Source organism: Arachis duranensis, chromosome 4 (assembly GCF_000817695.3).
Source record: "Arachis duranensis cultivar V14167 chromosome 4, aradu.V14167.gnm2.J7QH, whole genome shotgun sequence".
Lineage (NCBI taxonomy): Eukaryota > Viridiplantae > Streptophyta > Magnoliopsida > Fabales > Fabaceae > Arachis > Arachis duranensis.
Genome location: NC_029775.3, coordinates 121,473,208 through 121,491,339, shown reverse-complemented (window position 1 = coordinate 121,491,339; position 18,132 = coordinate 121,473,208). Strand labels below are relative to the sequence as shown.

At 28.9% G+C, this 18,132-nt stretch overlaps 1 protein-coding gene across 1 annotated transcript; it reads left to right on the top strand.

Annotated features, from left to right (window-relative positions):
• Window positions 1-11,423: 11,423 nt before the first annotated feature.
• Window positions 11,424-15,458, top strand: LOC107486885 (cytokinin hydroxylase). Its single transcript, XM_052260138.1, has 4 exons — window positions 11,424-11,760; window positions 11,898-12,366; window positions 12,465-12,834; window positions 14,511-15,458. The coding sequence occupies exons 1-4, from the start codon at window positions 11,475-11,477 to the stop codon at window positions 14,928-14,930; spliced, it is 1,545 nt and encodes a 514-aa protein (XP_052116098.1). The 5' UTR covers window positions 11,424-11,474; the 3' UTR covers window positions 14,931-15,458.
• The last annotated feature ends 2,674 nt before the right edge of the window (window positions 15,459-18,132 follow it).

Here is an 18,132-nt window from a genome sequence, read left to right as displayed (position 1 = left end):
TTTGTTTTATACTGATTTTTTTTGTTAATAAGAATCAATTTCTATTATTTTTAGTCATAAAAATTTTAATATTATATTATAAAACTATTTTTCTAAAAGTTTAATCAGGTTATGAATAATCAACAAAATGTAATTAATCAACTATTATTACATGTAGTTACCATATTATTATGAATATATATATAAGAGAACAATGCTATATGACTAATAAAATTTATTATTTTTTGTTAATATTTAAATTTTAAATTCTAAATTCTATACATACTGTAAATCTTAACACTATAAAAATAAAGTATTGACCCAATTGTTGGCTTTCTATATAAATGTGAGGTAAATTTGTATGTATGTCACCTTAAAAAAACATGGAAACAAGAGTCATGCATGTAATTCTCAGTAACCAAAAACAAATTGACACTAAAAAATGACATTTACAACCAAATAAAATAGGCAAGCTTATAACTTATAAGCTATATAACTTAAATGTAAAAGATAATAATAAATGTTGTAATCCAGCAAGAAAAGAAAAGATTTACTCTTAACTAAGTAATATTTACTTTTATTTTAATAATTACTTTATATTAACTAATATATTTATTCTATTTGTCAAAAACCAAAAGAACCTTCTAATTCAATATAAAATTAAATGATCTATATGTATTTATCATCATTTATGTTTCTCTTTTCCCTCTACCTATGAAGAAAGAAAGAAAGAAAAAATTTACATATGGAGAGAAGAATAAAAGAAGGACTTCCGTACAGATGGAGGAAGGTCCCACCATCATTCCCACCTATATATTCAAATTAAGACACTGATAGAAAATATATTCTTCTATTTCGATCGTAGGAAACAAAGGTATTCCGTCTATGTTTGGGCCTGTTGGGATATAGTGTGTCCAAGTACTTCGTATTTTTTGCAGAGAGCTATACGTCGGTTTTAGACGAAACATCGCGACAAAAATATCTGTACAAAATATTCCGACGTTTAAGTTAGTGGAGAATTTTGTATGAGTAAATAAATAATAAAAACTCAGATAATTGAACCTGTCTTCTACGAGATTATACTCTGGGTTTTATAGTGGAGTTTATTTTATCCGTTGCGTGGCTGTATCTGAAATTTTTTGTTAGTTTTCTTAGTGGAGTGGAGTTCATTGACCACGTTTGTATTATTCAAATGTTTGGGTCCGCTTTTGTTGATGTTATCGGTTTGTTTTCGAGTTCTCAGGTGGCCGAGGTACGAGTAACGTATCATAGCCCCCAAGCTTCCCTTGATTTTGGACAGAATCAAGGCGAGCTTTATATATTTTTCATGTACCTCAGCTGTCTGATTTGGTGTTTGTGTTGTGCCTGTAGCCCCCAAGGTTGGCTTGGTTTTGTATGGAATTTCAAACGTTCCTTTATTTATTAGCTGTCTTGTCCTTCGCGCCATTCTGATTTGATGGATGTGAAAACGTGTCTCCCATTTTCTTAGGTGTCCCTATCCGTTGGATTCCCAAGTGATTTAATGCTCCTCTTTTTTGATGATCCAGATTTAATGCTGATGGTATTGTAATCGTTTGGTTTTGTAGGGGTTATTTTTTTGTTGTTCCTTTAGTTTGCTTATTCTTCTTTCTTTATTGCTGATATTCACTAAAGGAAACTTGTTTCTTTTTCTGTTTGAAAATAAGTAAGAAATGTCAGTGGTGATTTTTCTTTTGTTGCTTGTTTTTTCCTTCTTGTTGTTTTGTTCTGGTTCTGGATAGGAAAATGTGATGAGAGTGACCCGTGTGGTTGGGTTGATGCCAGGGTTAGAGGGTATTCATCTCACTTTGAGGATGATGACTTCGTAAAATTGTTGGGGTCGGATTTAGGGTTAGGGAGGGTAGTAACATTAGAATAGAGTTGTTACCTTGTGGGAAGGATGATCATGTCTGTGACCGATTGAGTGACTGGTCCTTCTTTTATATGTATAGCTGTCTCTTTACGGAATTTGGGCGTTAGACTCTCCTTTGCTGAGTTCGAGTATGGGGTTTTGTATTAGTTAAATTGTGCTCCAACCCAATTTCATCCAAATTCATGGGGTTTCGTTCGGACTTTTGAGATTCTAATGGAATTGTTAAGTCGTCCTCCTTCTCTTAGGTTGTTCTTTTCATTGTTTCAGGCTAAGGGGGTGGGTCGGGACTTGTGGGTGAATTTGAGTAGTTGTCCGTGAAGGACGATATTTAGTTTGTACAAATCTTCGTTTAAGAATTTTAAATCCATGTTTGTCAAAGTTAGGAGTGTTCCCGAGGAATTCCCTTTTTACTTAAACGAACATCTTGTGGAGAAGTTCTCTTTGTCGTGGTGTCAGGAACCGTATCAGGTGTTGGATGTAGATGATAGGCTCCCTGATGATGATATCATCATGGATTTCCTGTTTAAGTCTTTGGGTCTGAAGGGATTATTGTCTATTGCTGAACTGTTGAAATGGGATACTGATAGGCAGCTGTTCACATAGGTAATTTGATTTGCTGTGTCTCGTGATTTTCTTTTAATCGTTTGCTCTGATCTAGCCTTGTGTTTTATTCTCATAGCCGAGAAAGCTCCCACTATCACCACTGCTGGGTTGAAGCCTTTTTTCAACCAACGTAGGAAGAGTGAGAAAGAGGCGTCTTCTAATGTGGGGAAAGGACCTGTTGCCACTGTTGTTCAGTATGGTCCGGTTCAAAAGCCTAAGCGTAAGAGGGATCAGGTGAAAGGTAGTGTTGCTGAAGCGCTGGAGGGCTATAGCGTGTCCGAGCACTTCGTATTTTCTGTGGAGAATTATACGTCAGTCTTGGGCGAAACACCATGGCAGGAATACCTGCACAAAATACTCCGACGCTCAAGTTAGTGGAGAGCTTTGTATGAGTAAATAAATAATAAAAACTCAAATAATTGAACCTGTCTTCTACGAGATTACTCTCTGGGTTTTATAATGGAGTTTACTTTATCCGTTGCGTGGCTGTATCTGAGATTTTTGGTTAGTTTTCTTAGTGGAGTGGAGTTCATTGACCACGTTTGTATTATTCAAATGTTCAGGTCCACTTTTGTTGATCTTATCGGTTTGTTTCCGAGTTTTTAGGTGGCCGAAGTATGAGTAACGTATCAAAAGAAATTCATGAACCAAAACATATACCAAGTTATTTTTGCATGTTTTATGCGATACATCACCATCTTAATTAGGCAATCTACGAGCATAAAAAACTCACATGTAGTTGTCTTCATATAAAATTAATAATTGAGAGTCGTTAGATAATAACTTAGGCAAATTTATTAAATTATCTAACAACTTTCAGCTATCAACTTTATATGAACATAATTACATGTAAATTTTCACCAACAATATTTGATTTCTTTTATATAAAGACAATTATAGGTGAAATTTTTACCGATAATATTTGGTTATTAAAATTATAGCAAGCAAGTGTGTATATAACTATATAATAATTTCTTTTATATAATAATGTAACTTAAAATACCACCATGAATATTTTCATGGTGCAATATAATGGTGTTGGTGTACGTTTTCTAATTTATGTTGGATTCTAAGGGCACCCCGTCCTTACATTAAGGACCCTTCGGACTCCCACATGGGAATATATGTACCTTACTACCCTTTTCCATACACATTACAAATTCAACAACCCACCTTCACTTTTTGCTTGTGCCATGAAAAATAAACTTGGTACCACATTTTGATTCTTTTTATTATGAATTTGAACCCTAGCTTTCCGCCAAGAACGACATTTTAACAACAAATCCATTTTCAAATGCTTTAATTAAGTACCTTTCTTATTATTGTTTAAATTTACTATAATCACGGATAATTCTCACGCACCGCCATGCCAATCAACACCGTTTGATAGTGCATGCACCTAGAAAATATATATATGTTCATAGAACATATCCAAAGCCTAAGTGTTTTCTTTTGGATTCTTGGACTAGATTCTGATATGATTATACCCAGTTTTTTGTTAATTTCTTTTCTATTTAATGAAGAATAATAATCTAACTTGGTTAATATGCAGGGTATATACCTCACCTTGTGTTGTGATATATATGCTTTTGCATGGGTTTTACTCCGTTTTGGTGCCTAAACATGCAAAGAAACAACGCAAACAATATTTTATATCCGAACGAATGATTTATTCGAGATTAACACAACACTCAAACCAAATAACATTATTAGAGTTATTTTTGACATCATATCTAATTATCCAATTGGCACACAGTGATAGATATATAATCATTCATGTGTTTTTTTTTTATATCAGTTTAATTTTTTTTAAAAAAAAATTTATAACATAATAACAAAAAAAAATATTTTTAAAAAAATATAAAATTCGATTATTATTGATCCCAAAAGATGACATGTTTGATGTATGGATTCTCAATCCACAACATACATATATGGCCTGCCAAATTAAAGGGTAAAAGAGAATAGAAGACTTATTGGCATTCAAAAAGTAATTTGAATTATATATATGAACATGCTTCACGTTGACTCATCTTTCTCCATGCATGTGCTATAAAGTGAGACTGTTATTATTGTTATTCATAATCTCCGCCAAAATTTTATAATTATGGTCAGCGTTTAATTTCCTGCGACATACTTATATATTACTCCCTTTCAAATTAAAATTCGAAACAACATTCTCTAGTTGGTTCTTTATGCTTTAATTTGTGTTCTGCAATATGGAATCTTTGACCTTACCTATAATAATTTAGATTTTTAAGATAAATCATTTCATCGCATAATATTATAACTTTTACGGATAAATTTTACTTAATTCTCTCTAAAATAAAGAATAAATTACTTCTTATAATATATATAGTGATTACTGATAAATTATTCTTTAACTAGAATTCCAAAAAGACTCGAATTATATCGTCGAATCCAATCGCTATCTCTAGCTAATAAGATTTGAAGAAAATTCTAAAAAAAAACTAAAAAATTAATAGACGTGCTCGTTGAATTCGGAATTAAAAGCGTATGAATAAGTTAAAAATTTTAACCTCATTGATTCAAAATAGTGATGGAATTTGGGAGAAATTAAGATTTTAAAATTGAGAAAAAAAGATGTGTGTTTCATGAGGATGATAAAAATCACACTGCTTTCAAATTTTAATGGAACACAATGTAAAATGAAAAGAAAAGAGAAGATAATGTGATTATGTGAACTTGCGAAGGATGAATTGAAATTTTTATAAATGTACACAAGAAATTAAAGAGCGAAAGGCTAATAATAATAAGAGTTAAACGAACTTGTCATGCTGGTTTAATTTGAAAAGCATCAATTCAATTAAATAATTACACACACACAAAATTGTCAAAAGCATCTTTCGCTTTAGAACTAAGAACTTCAAGGCAAGGGCCCTCGTATTTTGATTATTAGACATGATGAAAAGAAATTCAGTTTTCGATTATAATATAATCCACGGACCACGGGTAAGTATGGATTCTAATTATATTAATTTACTAATAATCTATCTATTTGTAACAAGTTACAAGAGATTTCTATGATCAAGTCAATTTAGATCTAACAAGTATAAAATTTGAAGTTAGATAACATACCTTAACTTGTTATAGTAAGCATTTTAATTTAGATGTGAATATGATCCTGTGTTCTCAAGAGACGCGAATCGTTTCTGTCCTTTCAAGTTTCTAAAGCATTTTCTTTAGTATATATCAGCTTTTGGGGGTCCTATATATAGTGTAATAGTCAAGTATTCCCTAGAAAAATTATTTTCATTTTCTGAAAATAGTAATATTAGGGGTAAATTAAAATAAATAGTCAAAATTTATCTTATTTAATATTTATTAATTATTATAACAATTAATGAATATTAAATAAAATAAATTCTAATTAATTAACTAACTAAAAGTTAATTTCCTATATTTTCTCAATAAGTGTTACTCACTACTTTACAAAATAAAATGTACATTCACAATTATAGGATGCAAAAAATAATTTTAGATTATCTTAAATTAATTTCTTATTGTTTTCTAAATATTTATTATCTTTTCCTAAAAGTTTGAACTCATAATTAAATAGATGTACGAAATAGTCACACAAAAAAGTCACAAAAAAAAATATATGTACGAAATAAAAGAGAGGGTTATTCCTTCAAGTCCTGCATTATTATAAGCCCTAGTCAATCCTTATATCATGCTTGAAAAAAAATCCTCACTGAAATAAGACAAGGAGGATTACATTTATTAAGATTTTGATATAAACTATGATGTATGAAACTGACACGGTCACAAGATACAACACGACATAAGATATGTCGATACGTGAATTTTAAAATTTTATAAGACACGAAAATATGTATACATATAAAATATAAAGTATTTTTTAGATAAATTATAATGATATTTTAATATTTTATTGATATTAAAATATAAATTAATTTTTTAAATTACTTTTAATATCTTATTTTACTTATATCAAGTATTTAAAGTATTTTTTGTTTTAATAAATAATAATATATATTATATATAAATTTATTTTAAGAATATATATTACATTTATTTTAAAAATATATGTTAAAAATAAAACTGGACATGCTGATACGTGATGATATTTAGGTGTATCTAAGTGTGTCCGGTAAAAAATTTTTATTTTTTATTAAGATACGGTTTGAACACAATAAACATGCATGTCGGATAAATATCAATAAATATCGTGTCCAAAATATATTCGACACCAAATACAATAATTCAACAAAGTGTCCGTATTTCATAGGATATACATTCTAAGTTGATGAGAATAGTTTCTCTTACAATAAATTTAGCTTAACATGATGACTACAACAGGATATAGTTGATGGTGAGTTGTAAAGCCTTGCACAAGTAACATGCAAGCCTAGCATACCAACATTATTATGTATCTCTCTCTATCTTTGTTACATTTACAAGTGTCTCAAACACTACCATATATAGTACTGTCCAAACAAGCCCTAACGTACAATTATTATTCAATTTTAAATCACATCAATAATTACTTTCAATGCTTCATAATATTTATCACTTTGATTCAATAATTTAACTTAGTGTATCTTCAGTTATGTGTCTTGAAATTTGACTTGTTTCTATCTTAGTATTTTTGTGATGAGAAGGTCAGAACTTGATAGTAGCATTAAATTATTATATTAGATATGTGACATATATGTATATACGTACTGACATCATCATTCCTTAGTTCTGATCACATGAAACTTGGTGCAGATATATATTTATTTATTGGGAAATATAACAAGAAAGAATGGGCTAATTGATAAGAAGAATAATATATAATTAATTTCAAATCGTTCAAAATTCATGATGCATGCAGCTCATATATATCGTGTAAAAGAGAAGAAAAGCTGCTGAAATGCCAGAGGAAGCAGGCCATGAACAAGCAGCAATTAAAGGTCAAGAGTTGAAGTTGCTGATGCTGCTGAATCTCGTAATAAGTGGTAGCAGCTAGGTATCTTAATAATTCATTGGTGCAATCAACGGTTCAACAGTAATACTTTATTATTTTTGTTAATGTTGCGAATGTGAAAGTTAATATTTGATATTAGTCTTACATCGAAAAAAGCAAATAAGAGTGATATGTTTATATAATGAGAGACCCATTTAATTGTTAGTTTTGATGCATGGATATGGACACGACACGACAACACAAATTTTAAAATATTATAAGATACATAAAATATAAAGTAATTTTTTAGATAAATCGTAATGATATTTTGATATTTTATTGATATTTAAATATAAATTAATTTTTTTATTATTTTTAATGTCTTATTTTAATATTTAATAGTATCGGACGAGTGTCAAACGAGTATTATTTTTAATGTCTTATTTTAATAATATCGAACGAGTGTCAAACGAGTATCGTGTCTAAAATGTGTCCGACACGCAAATACGACAACTCAACCAAGTATCCGTACTTCATAGGTTGTTAACTTAACAATTTTCTATTTCACAGTATACTGTGTGTGTGTTTGTACTTATGAATGCAAATCTCATTTTCTCATCATTTTAATTATTTTTGTCCTTTAATTTACACATGTTTATTTTCTTTTTTTCTGAAGGCGTCCAAATAAGATATTTGCATGCAAAATGTGTAGCGTTTGTTTTTATAAACATTCGAGGGAGACCATGATCTATCATGATGCGCCGTCCTACACTAGCAAACATAAAACTCCCATAAAATCTATGTGCTGATGAGTTCATCTACAACATTGGTAATGGCATTATACACTAAAATAAAATTAACAAATAGAACTAACACATTTGTTGCTTTGATCTCTGTAATCATCATCAATCTTTTCAATTACTAAATGTGAAAGGTATTCGGTTTTATTTTCTTGCTTTTAGAAAAAGCAATATTCTAACGTACCAACATGAAATGTTTTATCATACCATTTTGTTAATCTTTTTTTTTCTTTTTTATCAATGCCTACAAAGCACTCTCTCGCAATATAACAAATTTAAATTGAAGTATTTAGCTATTCGAACGAGCAAAAAAGAGTGGGATTCAATTAAAAACATAAAGTAGGAAACATGAAGAGGTGGATTCGATGGGGATCCCTCTTTGACCAATGCATCATTTTCATTATTAAAAACAATTTTTGGCTGGTCCTCATAGTGCCAGTGTGTGCTACTTAATTATTTTTTTAGGATCTTATTTAACCTATAAATATGCAGGTATGGGATGTTATTATATAAAATATAAGAAAAATTTTAAGTGTACCGAATAACACCAGTGTTTTAGTTGTTTTAACCATTGATTTTAATTAATATATATTATATATATTTTTTATAATTTAGATCAATAATTAAAATAACTGAAATATCGGTATTTTTGATACACTTAAAATTCTTCTATGTAAAAAAAATAGTATCAAGTTCACTATAAAAAGAAAGGACATCATAAAATTTACTTCTTCTATACGTATCCGATTTACTTTTTCTTGTTTTTTTTCTTTCTCTCTTTTTTTAGTATATATAGGAGTATTAGTATGAATACAGATCAAGTAAGATTTATGTATGAACGATCTCATAACACATATAACGTAATGATGTCCTTTGATTAATAAAATTTATCGTGCAGAAGAAGTTATCAGTGGTGTAAGTGAATTAAATTAATAACCGAAGATGAACATGTTTAAATAACCCGTTTCACTTTTTAAAATAACACAAACATGTTTGTCATTACTACTGTATTAAAAATATAAATTCAATAGTCAATAAAGAAAAGGGGATCGGAGAAAAAGGGATGTCCATGGACTTGGATGCCACTTGTTTTAGGCATTTAGGCTGCGTTTGATTCTTAAAATAAGATAAAACAAAATGAGAATAAAATACAAAAATAAATATTTTTATATATTATTTGGTAATAAATTAAAATAAATTATGAAAGTCTAATTTTTTTATTCAAAAAGTTTAGAAATAAAAATATAATAATAAAAAAATTAACAATAATAATTAAAAAAATAAAAAATAAATTGTCTTTCGATAATATTTCTGTATTTTTTTTAGATATAAAGTACATTAATTCAGTACTTATAGATACAATATTTTTATTCATATCTCATCTGTCTAACATAATTTTATATCTTTGTATTGATATTTTAATGTTCCATGCCTATAAATAAACGCAGTCTTAGGTCAGTAAAATGTTTTGTGCCTCAAATCAATTTCTTACTACTTGTACTTGTATCTAAAACTGAAGATTAATATCGAAAATCAATTTGCAATAATTCCAATATTCCTCTTCTAATGGTGGACCTTAAGATTTTACCATTTATGTGCACACATTATCGCACCGTCCCTAACTGCACGAACAGTTTTTAATTCCCTTATTTTGCATGGTTATTATCATGCCATCCTTAGTCTCCAAACATGACTAAGTAAAGTCTTTTAGGAAACTTTGAACCAAAAAAAAAAATCTTCTAGAGAAAGAATATATTAACTTTGTAATAGGTGAAATTAGGTGAACAAATTCTCTTAATCTTGTAGTTGTGGATGGAATTATTCATGGTTCAAGAGCAAGGCAGATCATTGGCATAAGCACAAATTAAAACAAGTGAAGATGAGTACCCTGTTTTCTTTATATCAAACTCTTATATTAGCAGAGCAACTCATCCTTTAATGATTCCTGCTTGCTGTTTACAAAGTTACGTAGGTAGAAAGGAAATGTCATTAGTTTTTTTTTGTATCTAGATTCAATACACTCTATTTTATTATTAAATATAAAAAAATTTGTTAAACGATAGATATTTTTAGAAAGAAAAAAAAAAGATTATGGTTACTTCAAATTTGAAGTAAAAACAAAGAAAAAATGTTAGTATNTAAAATATTTATTTTTTCTAAAAACTAATAATAGCTTGCTTTGAAAAAAAGAAATAATACTTAAAAGTTCTTTTTAAAAAGTTTATCTAAATGTAAAATAGCTTTTGAATTTGTTTGGGTGAACTTTAAAAAAAAAAATTAATTTTTTTTAAGATTTAAAAAAATAGAAGTAATTTTATGTTTAATATCTCATGTAAAATGTTGTTTTATTTATCAATTATTTGGGTACAATAAGATAAAAGTACTATTTATTTATTAAGTAAAAAATATTTTTTTAAGAAAAAAAATTTAAAAAAAATATAAATTGCAACTTGTTAAAACATATATTTTTAATTTTTTAAGTGTTTGAAATTTGTCAAACTCACTAAAAAATAATTTTTTTATTGAAAATTCTTTATTGATCTATTTAATGGTGTCGAAGCAAGCACGTCAATTTAAAAAAATCTTTAAAAAAATGAAAAAACAAGTATTTTTTTCAAAAGCTAATCTAAACTTATCCTTAGTCACCTAATATTTATGTGTTAAATATAAGACAAATCAAAATTAACCACTAAAATTAGCACTATGTATTGAATATAAATATATGTATAATTTAATTTATTTTTAATATGTATTTAATATTTTAATTTATTTTTAATGTGTATTTAATATTTTAATGTGTATTCTATATATTTATTACTGAATTTGATAATTAATTTTAGTGTACACCTAATATGATCAAATAATAACAATTATTTATTGATTTGGAGTATTTGATTAAAGTGTCATATTTTTTAATTATTATGTTCGTATGAAAATATATTCATGTGAGAAGTAATTAATGAATAAATATATTAAATAAAATAATTTAATAGATAGTTAATTGGTATAAAGAAATGAAATAACTTAAATGATGGGAGGAGAATAGATGATTAAACAAGCTTGAGTAAAGAAAGGGAAGAAATCTGTGAAGTGATGACTAGTTTTGTAAAATAACTTAGTATATGATCATGTATATAAAATGAAGAGAAGCCCCACAAATTCCTACTATATATAGATGTTGAGTCACGCATCAAATTCATTCCCAAATTACCATACCACTTAGCAACTAACCTAATATAAATATATTTATAAATAGTTGGTGCCATCCATGGCTATGGTGGTGGTAACAATCCTTCTTTTGGGCACATTGATGGTGAGTCTGCTACTTAAGGTAGCCTATGAAACCATCTCATGCTACTGGCTAACCCCGCTGCGAATCAAGAAAATCATGGAGATGCAAGGCGTCCACGGCCCAAAGCCTAGATTCTTCAGCGGCAACATCTTGGACATGGCTTCTCTTATTTCCAAAACAACCTCTGACGACATGAAAACCATAAACCATGATATTGTCGGTCGCCTCCTTCCGCACTTTCTCCTCTGGTCTTCCCAATATGGTCTGTAACTAAACCATATCAACCATTAAACAACAATGTTATCAAATTGAACAGAGTACATGTTGAAATATAAAATATATATTAAAAAATAATAATACATAAGTTTAAATGTTTAATCGATGTAGTTATGTATGCAGGTAAGAGATTTGTATACTGGAACGGAACGGAACCAAGGTTGTGTATAGCAGAGACAGAATTGATCAAAGAGTTTCTTTCTAAATGCAGCACGGTTTCCGGGCGGTCATGGCACCAAAGGCAGGGATCAAAGCATTTCATCGGAGGAGGATTGTTGATGGCCAATGGTCAAGATTGGTACCATCAACGACACATCGTTGCCCCTGCTTTCGGCGGAGACAGGCTCAAAGGATATGCAGGAAACATGGTTGAGTGCACCAAAGAAATGCTTCAATCTCTGCAAAACGCATTGGATAGTGGCCGAACCGAAGTGGAGATTGGGGAATACATGACCAAACTCACTGCTGATATTATCTCTAGAACCGAGTTCGGCACAAGCTATCAGAAGGGTAAGAAGATATTCCATCTTCTAAAAGTTCTGCAAACTCGTTGTGCTCAAGCCAGTCGCCATCTTTGCTTTCCTGGAAGCAGGTACGTACTCTACTTCTGCTTCTGTTTATGACGGTTGATTTTTAATGTACACATTTATCGTATAAAATTTTTTATATTATGTCATAAATTTAAATTAGGTATTTTCCGAGCAAATATAACAGAGAGATAAAGTCATTGAAGATGGAAGTAGAGAAACTATTGATGGAGATAATCCAGAGTAGAAAAGACTGCGTCGAAATTGGAAGGAGTGAATCGTATGGAAATGATTTGTTAGGGATGTTGCTGAATGAAATGGAGAAGAAAAATAGTTTGGATCTTCAGTTGGTGATGGATGAATGCAAGACATTCTTTTTTGCTGGCCATGAAACTACTGCATTGTTACTTACATGGACAGTTATGTTGTTAGCATCAAATCCCTCTTGGCAACAAAAAGTTAGAGATGAACTTAAAAGCACATGTAATGATTCTGGAATTCCCTCCCTGGATCAACTCTCCAAGCTCACTCTTGTAAGTCTCAGTATTCTTTTACTTAGTTATTACTTTCTCAATTCATTTCAATCTATTTAACCTTTTACATAAAAAGTTAATATTTTATCATGAGTGAAGAATGTTAGAGTACATTATAGAATGTTAGTTAGTCAAACTAATATACAAGACCGTATTTCACTTTTATATTAATAATTGTAACCATTCTAATTTAGATCATTCTATTCTTTCTAATATTCTCTCTTTTCTTTGAGTTCTAACTTTATACTTCAGTGAATAGCACTGTTGAAATTAAATAAGTAGATAAAAAATACTCATCTTAAACGTATATTCTCTAATTGAAAAATAAAAAAATATATATTCCTCTTCACATTTTCTTTTTTATTCCCTTTAAACTCCCTTCCCGTGATTGATGAGGGTGAAACCAATGTGTATGTCACTTAAAAAAGAAGAGAGAAATTAAAGATTCATTGTAGGCTAATTTTCAGGGGATGTAGCAGGTGGATAAAAGTTATTTCTTATATAAAAATTGTTACTCTTAGTCTTTAATATTTATAGAACCTATTGACACTACAACGACCTTTAAAATCGTGCACAACTCAAATTTAGAAAACCTTCTAACTAGGTCATTAATGATTAAACTCAAATAAAATGATCCTACAAATGAAAATGAAGTATCCTATAAATAAGTTTATTTATATAAGCTGTATGTAAGTAGTTTCTTTCTTAAACCAAAAAGCCTAATTAATCTAAGAAGCTAGGCTTTTAAGTTATTATTAGCATGATGTTTTAGAAAGGAAAGTATTTTTATAAATATTTTAATATAGTAGCTAACCTAGATATGTCCAAAAATATAATTTATTGAAAGATCATCTTTGCACTCGTGCGCCGGTAGTTGGTAATATTGTCAAAAATATTTATTTATAATGGGGGGTTATCTTACTTTTAGAGCTTCCAAGTGCTCAACAGATTTTTATTTATTTTATTTTATGGGGGAATGGATCTTATAGTGCTCAAAAGTTAAAAGCAATTATAATTCGTTTTCTGAATAACGTTACTACCATACTTTTATTAAGAAAAGGAAGATTGGTACACGCACGTAGTTTTAGCTAATAATCTTTGAGGCTTTATTTCACATTTTTGTAATTTTCTCTAAAAGAATCCAAAAAGGAAATAAAACGAGTTGACCCAATTCTAATTCACACCAATTTTCATGACTACCCACTTCGAAAATATTTCACCTTTTTTTTTTCTATCCTTCCATATAGAAAATGGCAAATTCATGTGAACCAAATTTAAAGCTAGATTTTTTCCCCCCAAAAAAGATGGTCAATGATTTATAGCACTTCCTGCAAGTATATATTATAATGTGAAAACTCATGTGAAGTCGACTTCATATAAAGTTGATATCTGAAAGTTGTTAAATAAAAATTTAGTCAAATTAGTTAAATTATCTAACGGCTCTAGATATTACATGAAGTCGACTGTACCTGAATTTTCACCATATTATAACTTCTCAAATTATATATAGTAATGTATCAATGGACAATAAGTACTAATGCTTTTATTTATTAAAAATAATAAAAATAATATTAATATATTTTTTTATAACTTACATATAATAAAGAATATTTTAGATACACTAACTCTACACAATAATGAACTAACAAAAGTTGATATTTTTTTTTCCTTTGCAGTTGCATATGGTAATAAATGAGTCAATGAGGCTTTATCCGCCAGCATTAGTGCTACCAAGAATGGCATTTGAAGATATATTATTGGGTGACCTTTATATCCCTAAAGGATTATCAATTTGGATCCCTGTGTTGGCCATTCACCATAGTGAAAAATTATGGGGCAAAGATGCAAATGAGTTTAATCCAGAGAGGTTTACTTCAAAGTCATATACCCCTGGTCGTTTTTTACCATTTGCATCTGGCCCTAGAAATTGTGTTGGGCAAGCATTTGCATTAATGGAAGCTAAGATCATATTAGCTATGTTAATCTCTCGCTATAGCTTCACCATTTCTGAAAATTACCTTCATGCCCCTGTGGTTGTCCTCACTATCAAGCCCAAGTATGGAGTTCAAGTTTGTTTGAAGCCCTTGGAGACATGATAAGCCTTATAACTACTATTACGCTTTAATTATTAATTAATTAAAGGTAAAATATATTTTTTGTTCTTAAAGTTTAGTAAAAATTTTAAAAATATTTTTAAGTTTTATTTTGTTTTAATTTTATCTCAAAAATTTTCGATTTGTATCAAAGATATCCCCAATAGATAAATTTTCAAAAAATTTAAAACCAATCCAACAAAAATTTTGTCGTTGCATTGGTCTTCAAATTTTTTAAAAATTAGCGGCTAGAGGTATAATTGATGCAAATCGAAAAATTTTGAGATAAAATTAAAATAAAATAAAATTTAAAGATATTTTTAAAATTTTTATTAAATTTCAAGAACAAAAAATATAGTTTATCTATTAATTAAAATTGAGGGCATGAGCGTCTTTTTCTTTTTTTAATTTTAAAATTTTGGGTTTTTTTGTAAAATGCAGGGAGAGTTGTGATCATGTGTTGATGATCTTGATGAGCATTCTTGTAATTTTTTATTTCATTTTCAACTTTTTTGCAATATGAAGAGATAGAGATGAAATAATGATTATTATTGCAACCATTAGGATATGTAAATTAACTAGTTACAATTAAAGTAAACGTATTTATCTCTAATAATAATGCACAAGTTAAGGTTAGTAGGTCAAAAACCATGTAGCACAACTCGCCGGATGTGACCCTTAGCTTGGGATAATAAATTAATAAAGAAATTGGTGAAAAAGTTGTCTAGATAAGCTTTAATTAATTTAAAATTAAACAAATCAAAGGGCTGCTTCTTTAGAAGCTCTTTGATACCCCATAACACTTTCGAATAATTATGATTATTATGTTGATTCTTAATTATAATATCTAGCAATTGATCTCTATTTCACAATGACTTAACAAATAAGTGCTACATACTTTCCACAATGAATAATAATAATAAGGCAAGTTGTGTGTGACAAAGAACTAAGGGTAGGGTCGGTATTTCCATTGTTTTTTCTTTTGCACCTTATCAAATGGTTCCACCAGTCTTCGATTGTTCTCTCCTGCTTCTCCCACTAACATGGTTTTTATCGTTTTTTTTTTAATTGCAACCATCATTTCCTTCACACTTCTAATAATACAAAGATATAATACACGGTGGTTTGTGGAGTACTTTATTTTATAATAATAATTATAGGAATTAGTAGGAAGCATGCAAATTAAAAACGACTAAACGAGCGTTTCTTCATGCTTGTTAGAGATTCAAATTCAATTTATTATCTCAACACGTGGCACGAGATTCATCATCTCATAAAGTTGACTATGGTATTTTTTGTTTAGTTAAAAGTTATTTATTTATTCAAAGATATTAAGTGTATATTAAAAGTAATTATTATATATTTATATATAAATATATATTATTTAGTTTATTTTTTAATATATATTTCATATTAATATCTAATTTTATTGTATATCTAACCTAATTATTATTATTTTATGAGGTAAACCAATAATTTCTTTCTCTTTCATATTTATATAAAATATAATACTTATTGTTTTTTCTCTTTTCTTTTCTCCTTATTACTTACAAACACCTTGGAACTGGAACTGTTGATGGGCTGGGTTCATCACAGAGAAGCCCATTTAATCCAGCCCAATAGTACCAATGTCAACAGTTAACACACAAATGGCATGGTTAGTGTGTGGGAGTGAGTGTATGAGTGTTTTTGTATGGCCAAAGAAAAAATACACAACATAAACGGTGGTTGGAGGCTTGGTTTAAGTGACATGTTACATGCAGCTGAGACCGACGAGATTAAAATTTTTAGAGATGGATATCGAAATTTTAATAATATTTTATATTTAAAATATTTTTATTTTAATTAATTAATTTTATTTTTATTTTTTGTACAAATTAAATTAGAATTTTATTCTTGTTTTAATTTTAGTCTCCCACTTTGTACCAAATAAAATACTGAAATTTATTTTAATCTCCGTCTTTTAGTCTCTATCTCTCAGTCTCAGTCTTTCTGTCTCTATCTCTCCACCAAACGCTACTTTAATACACTGCATCTGAGTTCGAACCTTGACGAACGTGGAACAAAACAGAGGCATGCACTACAACAATTTCGGCAGATAGCGGCTGCCTTGCATGTAGTGGCGGTTTTCCTAAAATCGCCAGTATATGTACCGTTAGGTGAGTTATTGTTTTATATTTTGCGACGGTTTTCTTCCAACCATCGCAAAATATGTATTACCACATATTACAATGTTTTCTTTAGTAATAATTATATGGGTATAATTTAGTTAAGTTAACACTATTATTTTAAGTTACATATTTTTAAATCATTGTTACTTAAACTCATAACACTTTTTCTAGATTCGTTTTACATTAAAACAATTTTCAAGTTAAATAAGTTATATATGTTAACTCATGTGAACAAAAATAGTGACCTTCATCTAGCAGCCATGACCCACAACAAAAATAGTGACTTTCAATCAATATTATTAGCTACTATTGAATTTAAGTTGGTTTAGTACTTTATGTTTATTTTCCTCAAATTATGAAATTTTACTTTATATTGAATCATGCACTTATGACAATTTTATTATATAAGTTATGTTTGCATATATATAATTTAGTTTGTTATATTATTTAGTTGTTTTATTTGGTTGGAAGTTCTTTAAATTAATCAGTAACTAATAAATTAAAGTTGAATAAACATACTATTTTAAAAAAGTTAAAAGGTGTGATCGGTGAATGTGAGTTTAAGATTAATCAAAATCGAATCTAACTCTAAGATATGTAATAAATTTGTTAAGCTAATATGTTTAAGTCCTTAACTTTAATTTATTCATCTCTTCTATTTTTTTTTTCTTAAAAGAAAAAAAAAAGCCGTAGAAGACAAAGTAAGAATGTAAGATTACAATTCTCCACTTTTAGCCAATATTAATAACTGATAATAATTGGTTTAATAATGTAAGAAAAATTAATTTGTTAATGATCAAATTGCTATCAGATATCAAATCGTGCTCCACCATTAATAATATCAACCCCACCACCACATCACACACTCGTTACCACAAAACCTTAAGAAAATTAAATAAAATCACTAAATAATGAAGCCTAGCTTGTACTCATCAACAAGTGCCTCACAGGAATTAGTTCAAAGGGATATAAATTAAGAAGAAACAAATTGATAGATCCACATGTCCACAAACTTTGTTTCTTCTTTGAATATT